The 24,386-nt window shown below is 33.6% G+C and overlaps 2 protein-coding genes across 6 annotated transcripts in view; one reads left to right on the top strand and one right to left on the bottom strand.

Annotated features, from left to right (window-relative positions):
• The window catches only part of LOC106102862 (ubiquitin carboxyl-terminal hydrolase 35-like), a 30,364-nt gene extending 12,568 nt beyond the window's left edge, over nt 1–17,796 (top strand). For 2 of the 3 annotated variants that reach the window (XM_013282462.1, XM_013282469.1), the window contains exons 4-12: nt 1,972–2,183; nt 6,493–6,651; nt 7,086–7,256; nt 11,724–11,902; nt 13,962–14,141; nt 14,233–14,358; nt 14,895–14,977; nt 15,280–15,673; nt 16,089–17,796. In XM_013282462.1, the coding sequence (XP_013137916.1) occupies nt 1,972–2,183; nt 6,493–6,651; nt 7,086–7,256; nt 11,724–11,902; nt 13,962–14,141; nt 14,233–14,358; nt 14,895–14,977; nt 15,280–15,673; nt 16,089–16,497 (1,913 nt within the window). In that variant the 3' untranslated portion in view covers nt 16,498–17,796. The remainder of the gene's footprint in view (nt 1–1,971; nt 2,184–6,492; nt 6,652–7,085; nt 7,257–11,723; nt 11,903–13,961; nt 14,142–14,232; nt 14,359–14,894; nt 14,978–15,279; nt 15,674–16,088) is intronic. The other variant, XM_013282478.1, reaches the window with a different exon arrangement.
• On the bottom strand, nt 14,331–23,503 carry LOC106102884. Of its 3 annotated transcripts, XM_013282506.1 has the most exons (7): nt 23,368–23,503; nt 21,802–21,923; nt 21,232–21,466; nt 20,959–21,102; nt 19,704–19,835; nt 19,363–19,494; nt 14,331–14,399 (listed from the first exon to the last, which is right to left on the bottom strand). In XM_013282506.1, exons 3-6 carry the CDS (start codon nt 21,463–21,465, stop codon nt 19,411–19,413), a joined length of 594 nt encoding a protein of 197 aa, XP_013137960.1. In that variant the 5' UTR covers nt 21,466; nt 21,802–21,923; nt 23,368–23,503; the 3' UTR covers nt 14,331–14,399; nt 19,363–19,410. The 3 variants fall into 3 exon arrangements, with proteins under 3 accessions (XP_013137960.1, XP_013137943.1, XP_013137950.1); XM_013282489.1 differs by lacking the exon at nt 21,802–21,923 and having other exon boundaries at nt 14,333–14,399; nt 23,368–23,502; XM_013282496.1 differs by lacking the exons at nt 14,331–14,399; nt 21,802–21,923 and adding an exon at nt 17,812–18,400 and having other exon boundaries at nt 19,364–19,494; nt 23,368–23,502.
• Between the last annotated feature and the right edge of the window lie 883 nt (nt 23,504–24,386).

Raw genomic sequence — 24,386 nt, 5'->3', positions numbered from 1 at the left:
TGTTTAGTTTAGTTGAGTTCAGAGTTTCGTTTGTCGTTTAAAATCCGAGGTAAAACTACCTTGCAGTTTCTGTGAAATATTGCTGAAATGTTTAATTACAGTAAAGTTTTACGTACTTATTTTCAATTAATATTAATATATTTTACCGAAGTAGGGTTGGCAATAGGCAGCAGTAGATATTAAGCCAAAACGTGAAGCTCCACGTGCGTGAGCTAGTTCCATCGATGATTTAATTGAAACGAAATTGTATACATTTCGCCTTTCTTCCTATGCTTACATACAACATCCTTTTTTAGTTTTGACTTATAATCTAAAACATAATAATCTTTAATCTAGTGTCATGGTTTTTTTTTTCGATCAAGACTAATAAGGGCCAGTGATACAAAAACCAGTCCTAAGTGCACTGCAAAATTTCGAAAGTCATTTAGTTTTTTTTTCTTTTATATAGTTGAAAATGGATTTTCGTAGCATTCAATGAGAGAAACAACTCTGTAATCCGATTAAAAGGGGAGGAGGGGCGTGCATGCACTCACATGCCGGCTTTTCGTAGCTTTTACAATTCTCACTAATTAGTATGTTCAATAATAATGTTCCATTTATAGCTTTGCGTTTTTAAACATACCAAATTACTAAGAATATTCATCTGAGAGCAATACCAAATATATTACCCCTAAATTGAAACACTCAGCGAGATTAAACTAGTCCATTTTCACTCGTCCAAATACCTGTTAATGGTCGGAATTGCAAAAATGTATCGCAACATTTTAGTTAATATATTTACCCGTGTGTCGTTGCAGTTTGCTGAAGCTTTCATAAAATGTCTCTTGTCTCACCATTTTCATTTAATGATGAATAGCAAGTTTTGAAAGGAAATTTTGCTATAGAAATTTGTAATTGGTATCGTAAGTCGGAGCTCTCCATTAATACCGTAACAATAAGGATTATAGGTTATTGTAAAATAGATAGTTCTGAAGGCTTCTCTTCATTTTACTTGAGGTATTAAAACTTCGCTGCGGCTTCTGTGCAAGACTAGGAATATCATGGTTATAATATATTAAAGTTTGTTACGGTAATATCACATAGTTTTCAAGCTCATTTTCTATTTAATATAACGTTATTAAAATCGTACAAACTGCGAAGTCACGGGGTAATTACATTAGTTTTCTGAGACTAAAACTAATATACATTTAATTATTTACAACGACGTTTTTCCAAGGATAAGAAGTTATACTACTTAATAATTTTTGCTCCGAAATTAAACATGTGGTTGCTGGAGCATTCTTACTTAATGAAACAAAGTAAACTTAGATGAGCGTATAATTTAATGTTAATCTAATTGGATTCTTGAAATTGAGAAATACCTTGTTTAGACTGGCATTCGCGTAATAAGCAAGTATTTCACGTTGATTCAGAGTATAGATTTATCCTGTAGTGTGTTAGGTTAAATACGGTTTTAAGTGGATGTGAACATTTTACACAAAGGACACCATTACTACTTGTATGGAATACAGGACCCGAAAAATGCTGTTGTTCAGTAAATTGAAAGTACATGAATGTATTCCTAATCTCAGAATAATATAATTTCAATTTTTCTAACGTTCAATATTTTACATCATAGTGTTTGTGCATCGGTGCTTTGTTTAACAATATACTCGTATCATATCAAAGATACTTTAATATTGTCGTTAAAGATAAATATTTGTCTCGATGCATTTCAGTTTTTGAATGCTTTTATTTTTCATTTCATTTCTAATTCGCAATTGAGTCTAAAGCTCCTTTCTATTGTAGTTGTATAATACCAATTATATGAAATAATATCATAACAATAGCGGAGGCTTACTTCCACTTCCTTCGGTCTCGGCAGACTCAAGTAGAAAAGCGGATTTGAGTACATATTGTAAAGTGTTTACAGTTGTAATCATCTTATAAATGTGAAAACAATATTGTTCTGATAGTTAATTTTTGTTGTAGCTTCGGATGCCCGTCCTGCTATGTCAGTGATCCTCATTGTGCTCGATGGATCTGAGATCGAGGCACCATTCGGCATCGCGCGCTGGTTGGAAGACGGCCCCACCCCCGCCAGCATCGGCACCGCTCTCAACTGCCTCTACCGCTGGATTACCGAGTGGAACGCCTCGCCGGCATTAAGTGATTGGGTCCTGGGATACATGAAGAAATTGGAGGTGAGTTTTAGTTTATTTTTGTTACGTAACGTCTTGCTATTGTAACGAATTCATCAATTAAGTGGATGTTTGGTTACGAAGAAAATGTATTTTCATGTATCCGGTAAACATGCGACCGTCATAGTTTTGATCTTAAAGTCAAAAGTCTAATATACGTCGTACTCAGAATCTCTTAATAATTACTTAAGCAGTTCGTTATTTCTTAAATATTTCTTACTAAATCTACACTAAGGAGCGGCCTAGAGAACATTAATTTACTCTGGGTGCAGTTATAATTTTATATTTTTAATAAAGACTTGATTTTAAACGCCGTCTCATAACATAGTGATGCTACCTAAGATTTAAAGTATCTGCGCAACTTCGTTTTTGCACTCAACGAGCAGAGATAGGAAGTCTTGTTAGCAAAGCAAATTGATATAAGCCCCTGGAAGGACTTGTGTACTACAGAATATCTTTCTACAATATTAACTGACTTATTATTATGTTCTTTTTTTGTTGTTTTTTATTATTTTTATTTTAATTTATAATTATATTATTTTGAATTTTACCCTATATGTTAATACTTGTTTATCATTTTCTTATTTAAATAGATATTCTCGTTACGGGTTAAAATATTTTTGTTATACCTTTTAAAATCACGATACCTTTATAAACAGACAAAAGTTCTCTACCATTTGACACGATTTCCAGTCATTCACAATCATGTAATATATTGAATTGCCTCCAACAATATGCAGACAAAATATTGACATCAGCACTTAGGTTTATTATCAATCGTTGTGTTGATACATTTCTTTTTCGACTCTCATCGACGGAAAATTTTGAACGTTAAGTTTACTTTACGTTGTTAGGTCTGGTTCGGTCTGGGTTTTTAATTTGATTGAACATTTGTAGAAAACATCTTTATTTGACTGGTCGAAATTACCTCAATTTACATAAAGTTCCTGCCCACATAACGATGTTTTAATTTTTTTTCTTGTATCATTGCTCAATTGGACGTAATAAAGGATTCACTTCACCATATGGCTCAAGTGACAAATTATGATAGAGGGAAAAGGTTTTCGACTTTCGGCTAGCTGTTGCCCGCGACTTCGTCCACGCAATATTAAGATAGAAGAGTAGTTATCAACCACCATTCAGTGAAAGTCCGGTCGAAATCAGCCCAGCCGTATCGGAGATTACTTGGAACACACGCGGCTTGCAGACAGACGTACAGACAAAAAAAATTTTCAATGCGATTTGGTTATCAGCAACTTAAATCTTCACGAAATCTGGATTTTTTCTTTTGATTTCATGAACAGACACTAAAATTTTATTATATGTATAGATAGATTGTATAGTATTATGAAGTCTATGTCGAAGTATTATGCTGTCAAAAACTGACAAAGATTTTATAGACTGTCTCTATAAAATCAATACTAAAACATGTGATAATGTACTGGCGAGACAGGATAAAGTTAATTTAATTGATTTGTTCTTTTGCCAGTGACTTCGTCCGCGCGAAATAAAATAAAAAAAAAAAAACTAGTATTAAATACAGTCTGTGTTACACAGTTTTCTACACACAACAACCATTTTTAAAATCTTTCAAGAAGCTTTTGTGTTTTTACGATAAATACGTGCGTCCTTATAATATTAGTGTAGAATTTATTAAATTACTCAATAATGTGTACTAGTCCACTGATTAAGTTATCACTTAAGGATGGGTGACAATATTAATCGGCTTTTTAAGTAACCAGTAAAACCACATTACGATATTATATGTAACAGCATCATAAATAAAGCCACGCTTATGCTCCAAATTCATTAAAAATTGACGTCTGTTAACACATAGGCTGCGCTTACGAAGCGAAGTTCTTAACATTCGTTACAATATTTGGTAATGAGTGCGGCTTTTGGTAGACAACTTTTAAAAGCAAACTGTAGTATGAAGTATAACACACATTTATCCTCCATAGTATAAATCAGACCTGTTAGAGTCCTTGTTCGCTGTGAGTAGATTAACTATGGTAAACAGACTTGTCACTTGTTTTATCAACCTTTTGGATCTTCTTCAGTCAGTATAAAAATAATTTCCGATTACATTGTAAAGAGGAACAAGCACAATAGCATATGAACTATCGTCATTTCCTAGTGTTCCTGTAGGGTAAATCGCACACCGGCAATTGCTTCCGACCAAGTGAATGAAAAATGTGTTAAAACACTATAAATAAATATTTTTATTACTACACTTAAGCATAGTAATAAAAATATTTATTAAAAAAAAATTATTAAATATAAATAAATATTTTTATTAGTATACTTAAGTATTTATACTTTAATAATAGATTTTGAATTTTTGCTTACCTGCGATACTACTAATTACCATTTTTTTCTTTTGGCACAAATTAAACCGATACGATTGCAATAGGAATCGATGATCGATTTTTTCTGCGGGGATTATTTTTACCAAGCAATTAAAAAGTATCTGATCTTTCTCGTGAATTGAATATTAATTTACGCCGTTGGTATTTATAGATTGTCAGTCTTTATGTCGTCTCTTCGAAATACCAAAAGAATACGCTTTATGTTTCAATGTGGTTTTCATATAGTTGTATATTTAAAATAGTATTTAAAATGTAATATAATAATGATTTATTTAAATTTTTGCATTAGTGATGTACTTAAAGGGAAATGTGAAGAGTATAACGAGGCGATGTCTGTTCAATTCAGAGATATGTTTGAATTCAGGATGTCTGCACGGCACCACTTGTGTCCTTCGTCAGACGAAATTGCGTATATCTGTTTGTACAAATACTCAATAAATTGGACGAAGTACAGGCCATAGAATACGTTTTTAATGATTTAGAATTTTTTGATATTTCCGTTTGATATTTCATTTATAACATGTCTCAAAATTCATCTATAAGCCGGTGCATGAACAGATCTAAAATGTTGGGAAAAAATAAAAAAAATTACTTTTGTTTCTGGTAGATATTTTGAAAAAATGTAATATGATACCCCAATAAATTAGACTCTAAACTACGCTAAAAACATGAATTTTAGTAAAATAATCTCTTATTAGCAATTAAAAATAGGAACAAAACATTAGTACTTCTAGTACAAAAAAGAAATTGCTTCAACTATTTTTTTTAATTCTTTGAATATTTTAACTTTGACATGCCGCTGCATAAAAATTTATCGAGGATTTAATGGCGCATTTACTGTCGCAACTCATCAAGATTCTAAAATGGTACAATACTATGATAAAAGCTTTTAAACGGTTAGAAATAATAAGTAGTAGGATGGATTATTTAAAGTAGTTTCGAAGAACTTTCAAATGTTCAAAATAGAGTTTTCAGTTACATATTCCGGTTAACCAACCATAGTTCATTGATTTTGAGGTGCAAGCGACCTAGCTAATGATAGTATTTTAACCCGAACATCAATTTTCATCGAGATCTATTTCGCCGGATGTCACTAAAAACATCATACATCTAAAGTGTAAACTTTGGCATTTCTAATTTTAGCTTTCGTCCGCAACTCTGTTCGCGAATGATTAAAAAACCTAGTAAGTAGCCCATGTGTCCTTCCACACAAAAATCCGTTGAACCGTTCGGAATATACGTTCTATCTAATATCTATCCATCTAATTTTTCGCATTTATAATATTACTAGCTTTCGCTCGCGACTCCGTCCGCGTGGAATTGAAAAAAAAAACAAAATTTAATAGCCTATATGTTCTTCCAGACTATCTTCTATATGCTAATTTTCATCGAAATCCATTCAGGCGTTTAGGCTACAAACTCTAAAAACATCTATCCATCCATCTAAACATTCACATTTATAATATTGGTAAGATTAAGATAAACAAAGATAATAACAGTAAATAAATATTAGTAGGAATTATTAAGGAGTCTCATGATTTCTTAAACATTTTCTTTAATTGGATATAATATTAAGACTTATAACTTAAAGGATGACGTAGTTCTTTTAATAGTAGAAATGGTGATTAATCAACTTTAATTTCATAATGAATAAGCCAAGTCTTAAAAGGGATTATCAGTTTGGAATTTGCGAAACTAAACTATTTTTAATTTTTATACTCTATACTCGTAAGTATAATTAAAGAAGTAGGAAAGTGTATAAAGATTTTTTCATGAATTTTAATTCCGTAACGAGAATTTATTTAACTTCCTAACAGAATAGCATATCGTTTGAAAATAATGTACAGAATAAATTCATCTTAATATACTTGTGTTGTCGGAGCACTTAAAATGTACTTGTTAGATTTAACTTCGGATCAACTGAACAAATCTGGACCTTGCAGGAGAACGAACAATATGATGTTTTGATCGAAATAAGCAAGGATAATTTGTCTCGCCTATTATTGGCAGTCAATAATCCTACGGACCTCAGGCAGTCTAATGCCGAAGTCATTTTTCATGTAATGGCTTCGCTTCGCGAAACCGACGGCGTTCTCGATAAGGTAAGCTTTATTTAAATAATCTTTTACTTGCCTAGTTTAAGTTGTCAACATGCTAAAACTGAATTTTGACTTTAGAGTATTGTAAATATTGTCACACATTTGTTATTTAATATGTTCCCCCGCGATTTTGATTAACGACAAATGATTTTAATCATAACAGGAAATTGTTAGACTTCGAGGAAAATAAGTGTTTTTCTCCCTCCGATGATACGTTATTTTGTCTCTAATTAATATCTAATAAGGTAAAATGGTTATTATATTTTCTTTATTATGACGGAAGCAGGAATCACACCTTTTTGCACAAACTAAGGGGACTAACTAATTAGGTACATAACTCTGTCCACGGCGCTTATGGCAGTGGGGGTATCGCCAGTGTCGCGCGATTAACGCGTATAGTAAAGATCGTTCAAGTCAAAGATTATTCAACGTTGAAGGTCACTCCATATCTGGGCGAGGTGCTGAATGCCCTAGTAGCTGACAGCCGACAGTGGAGCTGGCAGCTATTGCAGAATGTCGTTGACATAACTACAGCGATGGTAGACCATCTCAGAGCGCCCTTGTCGGGACAGGACCTTGTCAGGTTCAACAACAGATACAGTGGTGTGGTGAGTGATTAAATCGCAAACATAATGTAGGTTAAAATAAAGCTTTACAACACTGCCTCAGCTGTATATAACCATATTTTAAAAGTAGACTTTTTTTCGTTATAAACATAAAAATAAAATATAACCAGCATTCATTCCCTCGGCATAAACATTTTTTGACGTGTCAATGAACCGATACAAAAAAAATCTCTCCCGTCTTCAACTAGCTCAAACAAGCTAAATTAAAAAAGCTTATTCAGGGTTACTCCATGATAGATATTTTTTATTACTTAAAAAGGTCTATTGGTTAAGAAATTTTGAGATTGGACGAAAAACAATAAAACAACGCATATTATTAGTGTAAAAATCCTTAAGGATTTTCAGTGAGTGGTTCGGAAGTATCATGCATTAAAAAATAGTGCTAAATCTCTTTCCTTTTGGAAACAAAGAACGGAGCTAACAATTATTAATATATAGGAGTCATGACATTTGGAATTCACGGCAACTAGAACAGTATGGTTAACATTTATCCGAAAATCCCTGCGGTAAGCTGGTCGAACAATTGAAGCACTAATTTCGAGTTGGGATCATTCGTGAAACAACTGAAGTGAATTTCTGATTAAAATACCACCAACGGTACTCGGAAATGAATGGTCTAAATTATCATTGACACATCCCTCGAATGTCCTAACTACGCATTTATAATTGAGATTGTATTCTGTCTGGTATTCTAATGATGTGTTTACAAAGTAAATATTTATTTATTATAATTTTAGACGTAGATAACATTAGCGCACATTACAAATCAATTTGTATCATTAAATTAGTTACTGCATGTGCTATTTTTTTATATCTAGATAAGCTTTAGTTTCGAAGCATCGATTTTTAAGATTATAGTGTTAACAGCTTTTTTACTTTTTAATATTCTATCTAATATTTATAACATATTTGTAAGATTAGAATAATAATTATCCGTGTACGGATAGACTAATAAGGTCTGACAACCGAGCGAAAACCTTTTCTAAATTCCATATTTATTCTGTAATAGAAAAACTGAAACACAGTTTCCAACTTGAGCAATACGGTTTCCTGTTCGATTGTCCGTTGTGAACTCACAAGTTTTCAAACAATCAATTAGTATGGACCTAGCGTACATGTATTTTAAGCTTTTACTAACAGACTAACTTTTAACACGTTTTCCGCGTTGCTTTAGACATTTTGCGTCCGGTAACTGGTTTTAATTAATTTACAGCGAGACAGTAAAAAAAATATAGGAATTTACAGTTTGAAGAGGGTATTGTTTTTTCATTGTTCTAAAAGTATGACCGTTCCGCGATTTATATAGACCACCTGTAGACTAAACGACTGAAGCGTGTTTGAAGAGTGATTTGATTCGTATTTTCCGGAGCAGTATAGTTGTAGAGTTGGTCAGGCTTCGTGGAATTTTAAATTAAATACTACTTATTACAGCATATATAAAAGTTGAACGATAGCGAGCGGCGAGCTTTTTGTAGTGGTCGGAACTTAATTAGTTACAGGTCTGCGCAATCGCGCTGCGCACCGAATGACGTGTAGGTGGGATGTCGACGCTGAATTCGCCTCGCAAGCACTACGTCGCACCAGCGGCAGACGCTTCCTCTCCTCCGTTGACGAGGATCGTCCTCTCGTGCTCGGTGTTGATCGCTTTGAGCGTACGGTTTCAGTAGTAAATCTATAGAATATCTCAGTGCATCGGCTGATTGTAAATTAACTGTGTGCATTGCTGTATCGGCCGGCGGTTCCAGTGAAGTTGTCCGGATTAACATGGAATTGAAAAGTAATTTTTTACCAATTCTTTAATTTAGTAGTTATTTCACGGCCTTTGTAAAAATAAATAAAGGATATTAATAAATTTTTGATTTTAACTATTTAACAAAGTAATTAAATCACAGTACTTTTTATTAAAAGTTTTTAGAACTTCGAGGCGGTAAAGGAAATTTTATATTGCATTTCATTTTATTTGCTTCAAACTAAATGGTAATTTACAACAAGGCGAGACAATAATTATTTAAGGCAAAGGAATTTTCTTTCGTGATAGATCCAGGAGAACTTAATTAACTATTCCTTGTTATGTTCGCGGCTTATTTTAAAAAGTGTCTTCGTGTTGGGCACATATTTGTAGATTGTTCTGTTGTCCGTCGGTAAATGCAAGGCTAACAATAATTTTTTGTTGTTTTAATGTCTTTGTGTTTTTTCTTTTGTTATTTTGATTTAACAATTATTTTAATTTAATTATAATTACATTTTATTTTTGATCGACTTCCCAAAAGAAAGAACCCACGACCGCTAAATCGGTAGTCCGCCTACCAGACTATTAGGATATTGGCGCACTATATGAAGTAAGATAATTATTTCTTGTAGTGCGGTGCTGGTAGACGGACTACCGATTTAGCGGTCGTGGGTTCGAAACTCTGCAATCGACTGATGAACCATATTCTGACACCTTAAGTCTCCTTAAGTCCATTGATATGTAAAATAATGCAAGTGTACTAATGTTATTTGATCGAAAGGTGCTACTTAGCCTGTTTGTACAAAAAACTTAATTTTACAAAATTGATAGCATGATTTTCTTTGTCATTTTGAAATTGATACCCTGCTTTGTGGAGAAAAAACACCTTGTTTTTAGAAAAAAAACCTTGTTTTTAGAAAAAAAAACTAAAATATTGTAGAAATCTTTCTTCTGAAGAGTACTTAATAAAAGGAAATTATTATAAATCTCGGTTCCTCTGCATATCCCAGGACTCTCCAGTCACACAATATTTTTTCGCCAGAAAGCAGGGTATCTTTGCAAGATCTCTCTCCACTTCGATGGAAAAAGAACTATCGCACAACTGTTTAGTCGTGCTTTGATTCCTATTTGCTTATATGGAGGTGCGCTTACTACTCGATATTTAGTTGTGCAACTAAACAGTTAGATTTGTTGCGAAACGATCGACAATCGCATAACAGATGTGCGATACTTTAATCAAAGGTGCGCGCGCGCTCTTTGTCACAAAATTTTAAGTCACCAATATTTTTTTTCTTTTAGCGAATCGTTATAAAAAAATACACAACAATTACAAATTAATGTTTCAATGTAATAACGTCTGCTGGAGTTATTTATATCAAGACATTACACTGAATTTGAATCGAAAATATTATTCATTGAAAAGTCTGTCGATAACTTCAATATCAAAGGTACAATTGCGTCTGGGAATTACAAATCTAAAAATAACTAAACATTTTCAAACAAGTACATTCTATAAGTAAAATTTTTAGAAGCGGAGCTTAACGCCCACATGTCATATAAGAATACGAATGAAAATAAAAAATTTTCCTTGTAAGTTCTATATAAGAATATATAACTTGATTTTTCATGCCAACGTATTTTTAAAATCGAAAAATCTTTGAAGCGTATGCATAAAGCAATTAATGGACGTTTGACATCGGCTTTCATGTTTCGATGAATTCATATTTGCATACCAATAACAGACCTTTTTGTGATTTCAACACTGGTTACAGTTTCTGATGTACATTCGTAAAAACAAATGTAAATTGTAGACAATGCGCGTATTGTAGACAATTACATACTGCGAACATGTTTTAATACGGTTATATCATATTCTATAGTTTCGGGAAACTTCACTGGAAATGTAATTATAATGGAGCATTCGAGGGCAAGTCCTCAATTCTCCATTAAATTATATACGGAAATGAAATTGATTCCATGCAATAAATTGATTATAATTACACTTTATTAAAATACAGTGTAAATTTTCTCGGAATATTCAATCATGTTAAGTTTAAAATGTTTCGAATTATCTATGTATAGTCGTGGTCAGACCAGGTCCGGTGTGGATGCGGATGTTTATGTATATGCTTTCATTAAAAGTAGTTCTTATATCTATTTTACATTTTTCGAATCTTCGAAATCTCTTTGTATAACTTATTAAAGCATGGTCTCAATTCATTCGAGTTGTCAGAGAAATTGTTGGTTAAGTTTTAATGCATTAAATTTTAAGCAATGAATTTATACCTATAAAAATTCCGAGAACTGACACGAGTTTGCGGAATTTCAAACTTAGTTTCTTCGACTTGTGTATCTGCTTTGAAGTTCTTTGCTATCTATTCAATCCTTGTGGTAATGGTACACATTCGCCCGGCTTCTGTCGCTTTCTTTGGTCGAAAGTAAGTTCCATAGTTATTTTCTTTTTAATGAACTACGTGTTTGCGGGCTAGCGATTCTTGCTAAAGGATTTTATAATTATACAGTCTTTTAGCGCATAACTTGAAAGTATGACATATGTATGTGAGTTCGTATATTTCAATTTCATTGTAACCTATGCCAGTCTAAGCGGCCGATTTTGAGAGAGATGTCATTTAATTTGCATTATGCCGAAAGTAACAGAACTACGGTCAATCGGGTTCATTTGGTTTTTTGTATTTTTAAAATTGCTCAATGTTATTCAGATTGCGTGCTTGGAGCATCATATGGCCAGTAGGAGTAGCCAGTTCTTGAGATTGCCGGCTTGGGGGGCGGCGGCAGCAGCGGCTAACGATTTGACGGTCGGACGCAAGGTCGGCCTCTTAAACAGGGGCAATACGTGCTACGTGAACAGCGTCATGCAGGCATTGCTGGCAACTAGAGGGTGAGTAAATTCTTTATTTTGTTATTTTTTATAAGAGAGGTAAAATAACGAGTAGTTGATCGCCTTATATATAAAACAAAAGTAATGAGTAGTACATGCGTTGTCTTTATTTTAGGAAAGAGTACACTCTTACAGTAAAGGTATTATTTATTGCTTTTGTGTGATTTTTTCTGTTTTTAATGTTGTGTATATGTAACTTTACCTTAGTTAATTTCAATGTATTTCCTGTAGAATATCAGATTCGTAGTACCGGATGATAATTTTTTATAAGGAATCAAACGAGCAAGCGGACATTAGAGTTCGATAAAATAGTGTAGCGACTGCTAGACCGCGAGAGCAGCGACCTATAGATATCAGCATTTAAAGATGCTTTGCCTACGAACTACTTTGCTAAACAGAGAAGGAATTCACAGATTTTTCTTCTACCCATGCCTCTAAGCACCCGCGAAATCGAATTTTTCTTTCCATCATTTCCTTTGACTAAAAGGGTGGAAAGGACTATAATTATTCTTCCACTTGGAAATTCAGCATACACTCACCAAACGGAGCGCGGAATTGCTTCCACTTGACGCCTGTATTCTGTGTCGTTGTATTGCACCGGACGGGCTGGCCTTCTCTACCCTATCCGACCCTGCACCATGTACTACTAGCTACCACTGTCTATGGACGTGGTTGTTTACGTTGCTCGTATGTCACTTTCCATTTAAAAAATTACAATTACCCTCTAAGAAATTTATCAGACGCTGTTTTGGTGGACATATGCATTCATTTTAGCTTGATAATTTTAATTATGCCTGTATGCGATAATAGCGGTTTTGATATTTTTTGTGTTCCTCGTGTTACTTATAAATTTAGAGAGAGTAAAAGCGTGCGCACTAAACTATCGCACATTTGTTTAGTCTCGCTTTGATTCCTATTAGGTTACATTTTTAGTTGTGCAACTAAACAGTTGAATGGGCTGCGAAACAATCGACAATCTCACAACAGCTGTGTGTTGTTTAGTCAAAAATGTGCGCCCGCTTTTAATAAACTAACCAAATGCTATAGCGGAATTTACGACTTCTTATATTTAGTTGCATTATCATCTGACTGTATGTAAAAGCCGTCACAACAGTAAAGATGGACCTTGCTCAGATTAAATGTTATCCTTATTGTGTACAGCGTAGCTTCTATCTGTTATTTGTTACATATGCAGATTGCAAACGATGGCTTTTCGACTGATTCTTCAGTTGCCACAATCACATCCCCTGCGAGCTATCTCTTCCGCTGCATTTTTGCCTCTAGCGCCACTACGATCTTTTATTTTTAAAGGTTAATGTTTACTGCAACGTTCGTTTCGTATTCCGCAAAGTCTAATAGAAGTTCAGCGAATCGGGCTATTTAGCTCTTTAAATTAATTTTTGTTTATCCAACCATAATTTCTCTACGCGAATAGCAATTCTCTGTTTGTGTACAGTCTGAGTGTGTATTTATTAATTGCTTTGCTCGCGAACATGTAGCGTTTCAGTTACCATTACATTGATGAGAATATTCAGCAAGAGGGGTTACAAGGAGCTAACATTTGACTATTTTGAATACTGTACAAATAAGTGTACGAAATTTATTCTTCATGTTAAATCCATACAATCTAATTCTATTAAGTGTATACTGTGCGATCAAAAATTATCTGAATAAAATTCTTGCAGTGCACTTTGAAGCGATTTTTGTTTGTTTATTATTTTTAATTGTAAACTGAAAGCGCAGCTAAATAGGTTTAATGTGTTTGTTCATATGGACTCGCGGACGTGGTCAGCCGGTTCAAACTGGTTAAACTCACTTGACATCGCGAAAAAAACGCGAGTTCCGTCGCTTGTTAGATGTGAACACTCCCTTATAACTTCATATGTTCGAAATTTCATGATCGCGTCCGCGAGTTATTTATTGTTTTCTTGCGTAATCATATTTGTGTATTTGTGTTAGTATGGAACTATTTTTTTCCCGTTTATTAATTACTGTTATATCAACATTGGAAAAATTGTTGTTGGTCGTCTTACAAATAGTATTTTTTTGTTTGTTGCAGATTTAGTAACTATGTGGTTCTGCACATGAATGATCGGGCGTACTGGGCTAAGCTGGCAGAGCTTTTCGCCAAAATGAAGTACTCGGTGTCTACTAAAGTAGACCCGAGCGACTTTTATGAGACAATGAATTCAATGAAATTCGACATGCATATACAACATGATACCTCTGAGTTCCTGGGGTGGGTGTTGTTTATATTGGAAATAAAATAATTATTTATTTGCATGTATAATTAAATAGACATGTTAAATAAATTCTAAAATGTTTCGTAGGTACTTCTTCGATTTGCTGCTCTCGTACGAGCGTAGACTGGATATCGACCACGATTATTCCCAGCCGCCGATCATTATGACCTTTAGACGGCGCCTGCCTCCGCCGCTCACATTGTCCAACGCCAAGTAAGTTGTTCATTCAGTCATTCGGTCCGGTCTTCGTATACCTGAACCCAATAATCGATCCTTAATTCTAAATATCAAACAAATATTACAGTGTAAGCTACAAATACCACACTTTGGTTCGATTACCTTGTTATCGATACATTTTAACACTCCGTAGAAAGTTTTACTAAAACAAATTACTATCGAATTGAATAAGAATATACCGTAAAGCGTTGCTTACGACTTTGTCCGCGTGAAATTAAAAATATAATAATAAAATATAGCCTATGTTACTCAGTGAAAATGTAGCTTTTTAATAGTGAAAGAATTTATGAAATCGGCCCAGTAGTTTTGAAGTTTTCTTCTGTATAATATTAATGTAGATAATTTCGCAAAATGCTCGGAGTTTACACTGTGTTTTATATTTGTGTGTTAGGGGAAGATAAAATAATGGGACTTCTTAAAGGGATAAAAAAATGTTGATATTTAATAAAGATGTATGTGAGTGTGAGTTTATTTTTTTAAACTGTAACGTAAACTGTCATTTTCGTTTGCAGTCACGATGATAATTTTGTCCGACTGTTGCCCATCGAGATGTCGGCACCCGCGGATGACGAGCCAGTGGCCGGGAGCAGCACTGGTAATATTTCCTATATAAATGTTTATTAACAAACTAGCTTTCATCAGCGATTTAGTCCCCATGGAATTTATAAAAAAACTAAATTGAGTAGCCTATGTGTTCTTCCAGACTATCTTCTACATCTACGCCAAATTTCATCGAAATCCATTCCGGTGTTTAGGTTACAAACTCTAACAAACATCCATCTAAACTTTCGCTTTTATAATATTAGTAAGATTAACATACATCTTGATATTTAACAAAATTGCTTTGATGTTTTTTTTGCTTTTAACAGGTTAAAAATTTGCTTTCTTTATTTATAGGTATTACCGCTTCTAGGAAGCGTACCCGCAAGGGATATAGTTACAGTCGCAAGCGTCAACGCACAAGTGAACCACCCCCAATTATCGAGACTCGGGATTCTTTCGTTGATCACATCTTCGGCGGTGTGATACTATCCCGTACGAGATGTCTGATTTGCAGTCGTATGTCGACTACACGCGATGTCTTCCGTGATCTCACGCTCGCGTTCCCGGAGGCTAATAAAGATCATGTACACACTATACAGAGCCTCGTCGACTATTATTGCTCTACTGAGCTTCTGACTGCAGATAATAGATACAAATGTCCCGCCTGTGGATGCAAACGCGATGTTGAACGTCGCGCCGTCATCGAGTATACTCCGCGGTATCTCATCATAGTATTGAAGAACTTCAAGTAAGATTTTATTTCTATCAGAGAAAAATATATATACAGGTGGAAGGGTATTTGTTTCAACGGCCATTTTAGGCGATATACTCGTATAAACGGCACTTACATTTTGATTGTTTCAAGGATATTCAGAACATATATGTACTCAGAATCTGCAATTTTTTTCGTTTGGACTGGGTTTCATAAAGATCAGAGCACTTTTGTGGCGCTTGAAATAATCAAAATGTAGGTGTCGTTTTTAAGTAGCCATGTATGAAGCGCCAAAAAATCAGCAGTTATTAATAGTCAGTGGATTGAATGAAGTATGCATTATATTCAATTTCTTATTTACATATTTAATTTTGCATTGACCCCTCTCAGATGAAGGCCTCCTAAGGGTTAAATATCCATTTATGATATTAATATAGTAATTCTATTCCAGATTCGACATGAAGAAGCTTACTCAGAATAAACTGATGTCGAACACTGTGTACTGCCACTCGGTGTCTCTGCCCACTGTGCCCGCACAGACTCAAAACGTATACACAATGTATGCTGCCATCGTCCACGAGGGCTCCTCCATGTCTTCAGGACATTACTACACCCTCGCCAAAACTGAAGATGGATGGCATCTCTTCAACGACGACACCGTCACCAAATGCAATGAAGACCAGATACAATTCCTGAGACCCTGCAACACCCCGTATATGCTGTTCTATCGCCGTAATGATGTGCCGGATATCCCCTTCCCGTTGCTCAGCGAAATTCCTGCCAACATCAAGGACAAGGTGAAGGCCCATAATAAGCAGTACATCGAAACTGTCCAGAAAATCCAGATGACTCGTCCATGACGCACACGATCCCAGAAACACATCGATTTCTCGGTGCTCGATTACGTTAACGATGAATAAACACGTATCGCCCGATCGAATGTCGATAATCGATTTTTAAATCGATTTTTTAATCAACTTTATTGCTTATCTACTTGGCGTTTCATGTCGATTGATGGTTAATGTAATACGTAGTGATGCTTTATTGAATGAATTCTTAACCCTTTGTCACCCCTTAGCGATGATTTACAAATGATTAGGGTTACTCTGCCTGTCTTTTCCGTGCAATCTAGATATTTTGACGGCATTTTAGCGTCCAAAGGGCTATATATTTAATCAACTGTTTTAAAATACATGTATTATCTTTGTATACTTCACTGCTATCTAGATTTTAACTTATAATGATAAGTAAAATGTATTATTAATCTATGTTTTGATTATAGTTTTTCTTTACAAATTGTAAATGAAAATGAGATATTTTTATTCGTATATTCCTTTCGTTTAGTTTCAATGATTTATTATAACCATTTGTTTATTTAATTTCATATGTATTTAGTAATTAATATGACAATTCGATTTAATATTATGATTACGACATTTTATTATTAGGAATATTAATGGATGTCTATGAATAATCGATTATTGGATAGTTTCTTTATATATGCGGTCGTAAGAATAATCATTATTATGCAATTACCTAGAAACAGTAGAATTAATGTTTTCGAATTCATAATATCACATAACTGGATGTTTTTAAAGTAGTCATTTTAAAATTATCAATATAATATTTCAATTCTTAGAATAATTCAGTAGTAATTTTAAATATCATATAATCAATATCTACTTATAACATTGAATTCTCTTAGAAGTTTGCGAATCTTTGAGTCATAAAATCAGTACAGTTACAATATTTAAGATTAACGAAGAATCTTTTTTTTAACTAAAACGAACAGTACATTTTTTAAACGGATTTTTGTAAATAAAAATTGCTTACAAGTAGAATTGTTAGTTTAGACATGTAGCGTACTATGATAGATATATTTGTAGTTTATTTTTAATCAATCTATGTTCACGGGTTTATTTTTCTATTGGACCTTCTTTTGTTTATATTAAATTAAAGAAACCGCCAAGAGCGTAACATTAAACCTCATTTAGTATTTGCAACTTTGTCACCTTAGTTTTTAAAGTATGTGGACTTTTATGTTTTCGTAAAAGGTTTGTTATCTATTTAAATTGTAATTTTTATCTATTAATGACTATACAATGTATGTAGAAAAATGGTTATGAGTAGATTTTATGAAATAAAGTACTTCTTAATGATTTGTTTTATTTTTAAATTTTATAATCACTTAAGACCGAATTATGTTGATGTCTTCATCCATTAGATTCTATTGTTCAGATCAATAAAAAAAATGATCTGCGCTCGACTTCGCTGAAAACCCTACATATTTATAATATGTCAGTGGTATGCGTCAAAAGATCCCTTAACACAAAGACCTTAGCTGACCTCTATAAGTGGATAGGCTATAAACTGCAGTATTTGATTATTTTGGCGCTGATGATTGCGATAAGAGTTGTCTAACTCAAACTTTAGGTGCTATTCTGTCGATAGTCGATATAAAGAAGCAAAAGCTATCATTTCTAAATAACATCTATCCATTTATACAGATCAGTGTTAGAGACTGACAAGATCGGACCCAATGGTAATGTCAAAATTATGACAGCTCACTAGCGCCACTCTGACAATGTCAAAAAGAATAATGATCCTTTTGGTGCAGTAGCCGTCATGTTATAATATCTTTTACATATTTTCTAACAACACTGATCACGACAGCAGCGCCACTGTCATCGACTGAGATATCCTTATTTGACTATACTATGAAAATATACCACTGTACATTTTCTGAATCTTTAATGGTTTGTACTTAGGGTGAGTTGCATCAAATCGCTGGTTATCGTAAAAGTTATAATAGGGTTACAAGTGCAAAAACATATTCTCACAGAGGTTTTATGTGTTTTTCGTTTTTACAATGGAAACATTTAAACCTGAATGTCACTAAAGTGTCAAGCTGGTGTCAAGAATGACATTTACGTAAATTAAAATGTTTGGAAATTCATGTTTCGCCGATTATATTTATGTATCATACGCATGGTATTTTATAGTGAAATAAACTTTTTGCCCACGAAGATGGAGAAAATGGCAAACTCTTGTGAAAATAAACTAGTTTGGGCCATTATTGAAACTGTATTTACTTTACTACTCAAATATGTAGCAAAAATGAAGCAATAAAATTATACAAATATAAATGCATCTTATTTATTTTCCATATTATAAATTGTCCTGTCAATGCATATTATAAATTGACCTTTTATGGAGGACATTTTTTTAAATAAGAGAAAAGGGACAAGCGCTGTTGCTATGGCCTTAGACACTCGAAATTTGTCCAAACTGAATGTTTGGCCAAATTTCGAGTTCCATCTTGGAAATCCATTATTTCCGAGCACGCAAGACTTTATTCTTCTGGATTACGTATAGGATAATAGTAGAGATTTTCTTTTTCCATTACTTTTTCCATTATTTGTGCTTTTGAAGATAAGAGCTTGTGACAGTTGACACTACCGAACTGACACTAACCGTAACGCTAACTATAACCGCCCAAAATCGGGCGGTTATGATTAGTGTCAAATATGACGTCATTTTGACCAGCGCAAAACTGGTGTAGCGAATATCATGAACATCCGAAGACGTAACCATCGGGAATGTGCTGGTTAAGGTTTATAGTTAGTTAATGTAACTCATCCTTAGTAAATTTTAAGGTTATTCCAAATATTACTGTTACAAATAATTTTAACTTTAACGGTAACCGGCGATATGGTGCAACTCACCCTTAATGTTCTTATAAATAACTTGACATTCGGTTCTATAGTCTTAAATTATAAACCAACGAGTCTTCCTCCTAAATGATTCAATTTTTCCGTGGCTTTCCTAGTGAGGTTTCTAAAAACTTTGACTGGCACCTGAAATACCAAAAAAAAAATATAGGAGTGCTATTATTTCGGTAAACCTAAAAAAAAATAAGATTATACAAACAATCATATTCACTTTGTGCAAGTTGTCCAACACTATATGCAAATTATTAACATGGAATTATAGGACGACAATTATTTTAAATAAGCAAACTAACCTAAATGTAACCAATGACCAGTATTTTTATTGGACAACAAACCTCAAGAACTGTATTGACGAAATTTGAAACATTTTCTGCGCCGTTGACGATGGCCCTTCCTGCACTATAAAATTTATCGCCATTATTGCCATACTTTTCCTCTTCTTTTATTGTATCTACTATTGGTTTTGGCTGAAATAGAATTTATAATCATAACAAATTAAGTAAAAAACTTAGTAACTTTACAAAACACCAAAACATAAAAGATTATTTAATTCTATACATTAAAGTTTAATATAGATTTATTTTAAATTAAAGGATTCATCGTTTTAATATCACGATAAGCTTAAAAACTGCTCGAAGGATCAGTAACAATGTATCAGGAAATGGAATTCATTGTTTTAATTCAAAATAAGTTTCAGGTAAATTTCCAGTATAGGAATAGCTTGATTTGTATTGACTGGTATCCTACTACCGCAACATCTATACAAAATTATATTTACTAACTACTTACTAGTACATTTTCATGCCTCTTGTTGTAATTGATAAAATGAAAAACATGTTTTTATGCTTATCGACAATGGAAACTACGCACAGATAATAATAAATGGAATTAGCAAACTACAAAGTTTCGCCTCATTTATCATCCATTGGCAAGCACATCCTTTTTAAGTCGTGATGATAACGTACCGTCCTCAAGGTTCAAATCTACAATGCAATTTCGCACTTACATTGTGTGACAATGAACTCCTTCCGTTCTAGGGTACATGCGTGCTGCACGCAATTTCTAATTCGATTCTAATTTATTCATCAACACATAGAATTTAAGTGTCAAGTTGAAAAGGGATCTATACGAATAATATTTAACTATTTGAACGTAGATATTGTAAAAAGATGCTGCAGCAAATACATCGATCAAATCGTTATCTTCTGGTATATGTATGCGTCGAAGTATGGATGTGGAAGAAGCGATAGAGACGCCAGTCATGCCAAAAGGATACGCGTGATTTTTAGCAACATATAGTTTACGGGCGTATTACGTTGGATAGACGTGGCTGGTTACAAGAACAAAAAATCGGAAAAAACTACAGTAGGTGTAGAGGAGGGGCAGCTACCAAGATTATGGTATTATTCGAAGTTTTTTTTTTTATTTCTGTTTAAAAGTTTTATTCTAGGAGGAGGACAGGTATCACCTTCCTTTTTAGATTTAGTTTTGAAGACGGATAGCGAAGCGATATGGATAAAACTTACCTACTGCGACCCTACAGAAACGTTAAAAGTGTAAGAAGGTAACATTAACAATAATAAGAGATACCTGGAAGATTCCTGCAGCAAGATTTTGTACATTTTCATTGACCGAGAGGGTCTTGCTTCCAAAACCTTCGGTTTCGAGCAATGCGCCCTCTAGTGTAGTCACTGGTGCCGACAACAAACCACCTCCATAATTCACAGATCCGATCTAAAATTGTACAAAAAACACGTTCTTTTTTAAACACAATTGTATGTTTTTTAGACTGAGATAAAATGTTTTATACCAGTATTTCAATAATAGAAACCCACGGTAACAAATGTACAATTGATATCTTACCGGAGGATTGCTTTGTGTTAATGTAGCGGTGTTTTTGTTCGAGAGAAAATTGTCGACGATTGATTCTTTATTAATTCTAAATTCGGGATGATTCTCTGGCACGAACGGTTCGCTTAGGTGGGCACCTGATTGTTGCGACGCTTCGTACACTGGTAGATCGACTCGTATCGGTTCGTCCACTGGCGCCGACAGTGCACCCGCAATAAACACAAAGAGAAGACAACGTGACAGCATTCTGCAGAATAATTATTTTTTTAAGTAAGTAAGTAATAAAGTGCCAAATGCTTTTTTTAGAGGGCTAAAAATTATTATTAATATTTAATATTATTTATTTAATGCATGGTATGTTCGTGTGTGGAAGATTGAGAGCTAGCCAAGGAAGTAACGACAATTCTGTGAATAGGTACAATTGGGTATTTCAGTTACCAATGCAACTTATATCTTACTAATAATATGAATGCTAAAGTTTAGATGTTTATTAGTATTTGTAGCCTAAACGGCTGAATGGGTCTGCATGAAATTTGGCATAGAGGTTAAGGATAGTCTGGTCAAACACATAAGGCTACTAACTTTGTTTTGACAATTCCACGCGACGGAGTCGCGGCCGAAAGCCAGTATGTTTATAAACCGACCAAGTTATATGACCGGTGGGCGTATGTCGAACTAAATTATGATAACACACTAGCGCCAACCTGACAATACCAAAAAAAGTGTCACAAAATCCTTATATACAACGTTGTCAAACTATAGAAATAGATAAAAAAACTATGAAATTTAAAAAAATGTCTCCTTTATGTTTGTGTGCATGTAAGTTTGACATTGTGAACATAATGTAAATAATTTTAACGCATTTTGGGTACCTAAATTAATTCTTACAAATCAGTAAACATGTCTAAAGGATAATTATCAAATAAATTTATATAAACATACGCTTATCCCAAAAATTATAATATGGAGGAAGAGTCATTTGCCAAGTTCAAAGCCCCTGAAGTACAGAAGTGTTTTGGCTGTTTAAGTTTACGTGTCGGAACATTTCTAATAGCTCTTTTAGAGCTCGCATCAGGGTTGACCGGACTGGCTGGAGTTATATTATACGGCCTCGCAGAGAAGAGCATTCTATCGAACTTCGTTAACAGACAAATTAACGAATGTGTGAGAAAGAAACTTATACTGTTAATCGGATTTAGTTCATTTTTACTGACTCTTGCAGGATATTTTACCCTTCATGGCACTATCACAAAAGGGAAATATGTAACTAAGCTTGGAGCAATTACTTTGGTAGTAATGTGTTGTATGGTCCTAGCTGCTATTATCAGTGTTCCTGTCTCATGTTTCTTTTTTAAAATGTGTTTTATAAAAGGCTTCCCAATAGTTTTCTTAGTTCTTTGCTTTATTTTTGTTGCTATCTTTCTTCACGAGTGGTTTTATTTCGCAGTGGTAATATACTCATATGCAAAACAAAATTAATTTTCCACAGATACAAGGAATGTATATTAAAGATATCGCATTGTTATAGTACATTTTACTTAAGACAAAAGTAGTTTATATTTTAAAATTATTCTAACGCCCAAAAGCATTTTTGTTACAAGTTAATAGTTTTAATCACAATTAACAATTACGAAAAGTGCTTAACAAATCGTAGTTGTTATGATTACGCGAACATTTTTTTTAACTGTAATTTAACACTTGTTTTTAACGATTTTTTTCCGAGAATGTTAGTAACGTTTTCTTAGTATCAAATTCTCTCATACTAAATCTTTACTAGGGACTGAGATAATCATTACGACTGTGTTCATAAATGAAGCTAATGTTTTATTACTATTTTTTATGAATTTTAGATATTCAATATTTCTTTGCATCTAATTTCATACTAGATCGAGGTGATGCTCGAGGATACTTCTTTCAATAAGGCACTGATGAACACACATTTTTAGTTTTTAAAGTTTGCAAAGACAAAACAAAAAATACAATTTAAAACTATGTAATCGCTATTGCAAGAAATTGTTTACATAAGTCGCAATCATAATTTTAAAGGTACCTAAAAGTAAGTGATAATTTATATAATGAATTAATCAAATTATGCATTTATAAAAGTATTTGTTAAAGAGATATATATAAAAAAAAAGGATAACTCACTTGTAAGAAAATTCACATATGTAAACGATAGTCACGTAGTGTTTAGGCGCTACCAATTCTCTAGACCGCCCGTATGTCGACTGACAACGCGCACATTATGTTCGGACCTCGACCGGCGATTGCAACTTTCACAGATTGCATAACCTTCCAAGTTACCAATATACGGATGACCACACAGCCAGGTCCAAGTGCGTTGCTTTTTAATGAGATGTTTAAATATTAGAATTTAGACATAATGTCTAATTATACAGACGAATTGAGAACCTCCTCCTTTTGGAAGTCTATTAAAAATGAAACACTATACATGCGCATTACAATGAATTTTGACTGGCGAAACACATACACATAAAAACAACTTGAGTTTCAAAAGAACGATGTCTTTTACAACATTGTGTTTTGGCAGTGAAAACTCATCGGAGCATTAAGAAAAACGTTTTGACTTTTTTTTTAATTTCCCAAAATTATCACACTTTTTATTCTTACTAATATTATAAATACATATGAAATTTTAGAATGATGTTTGTTCGTGTTTGGCATAGATGTAGGGCATGGTCTGGAAGAACACGTAGACGTACTTTTGTTTTCTTTAATTCCAAGCGAACAGTCGCGGGCGAAATCTACTAAAAAAAAAGAATACTATTATAACAAGTAACATAATCATGGTGTATAGCCTGGCCTGAAATATAAAAACCTTCACCACAAAAAAGTAAAAAAACTATTTTTTTGCATACATATATTACAATAGAGATGCCGACTGAAACTGATGTTTCCCATTAGATGGATTATCTCCAATGCGATTTTCCCATTGGATCGATTCCATTTTTCCATTCTATTTTTAAGTTAATTATCACTTAAATAGCAAAAAATCAATTCAAGTCGTAACATTGAATAGATCAATCGGCCCATCGGTATACATATGGGTGCAGCGCACCAAGGCCAAGATTTTCATATTCTTGGCTTTGCTTTAAGTTTGGAATATGTACATATAAATGAAAGGAGGTTTGTCGCTTATCTATGTC

Source organism: Papilio polytes, unplaced genomic scaffold, assembly GCF_000836215.1.
Source record: "Papilio polytes unplaced genomic scaffold, Ppol_1.0 DF824292.1, whole genome shotgun sequence".
Lineage (NCBI taxonomy): Eukaryota > Metazoa > Arthropoda > Insecta > Lepidoptera > Papilionidae > Papilio > Papilio polytes.
Note: the sequence above shows the minus strand (reverse complement) of the source record. Positions and strands in the feature narration are given on the sequence as shown.

Excerpts from the sequence above, each read along its gene's own strand:
- LOC106102884 (XM_013282506.1), bottom strand. The coding sequence starts at position 21,465 with ATGCTGTCACGTTGTCTTCTCTTTGTGTTTATTGCGGGTGCACTGTCG. Across the intron at positions 19,836-20,958 it reads TTGCTGCAGGAATCTTCCAG|CCAAAACCAATAGTAGATAC; the intron begins GTATCTCTTATT and ends ATTCTATTTCAG. Across the intron at positions 19,495-19,703 it reads TCGTCAATACAGTTCTTGAG|GTGCCAGTCAAAGTTTTTAG; the intron begins GTTTGTTGTCCA and ends TTGGTATTTCAG.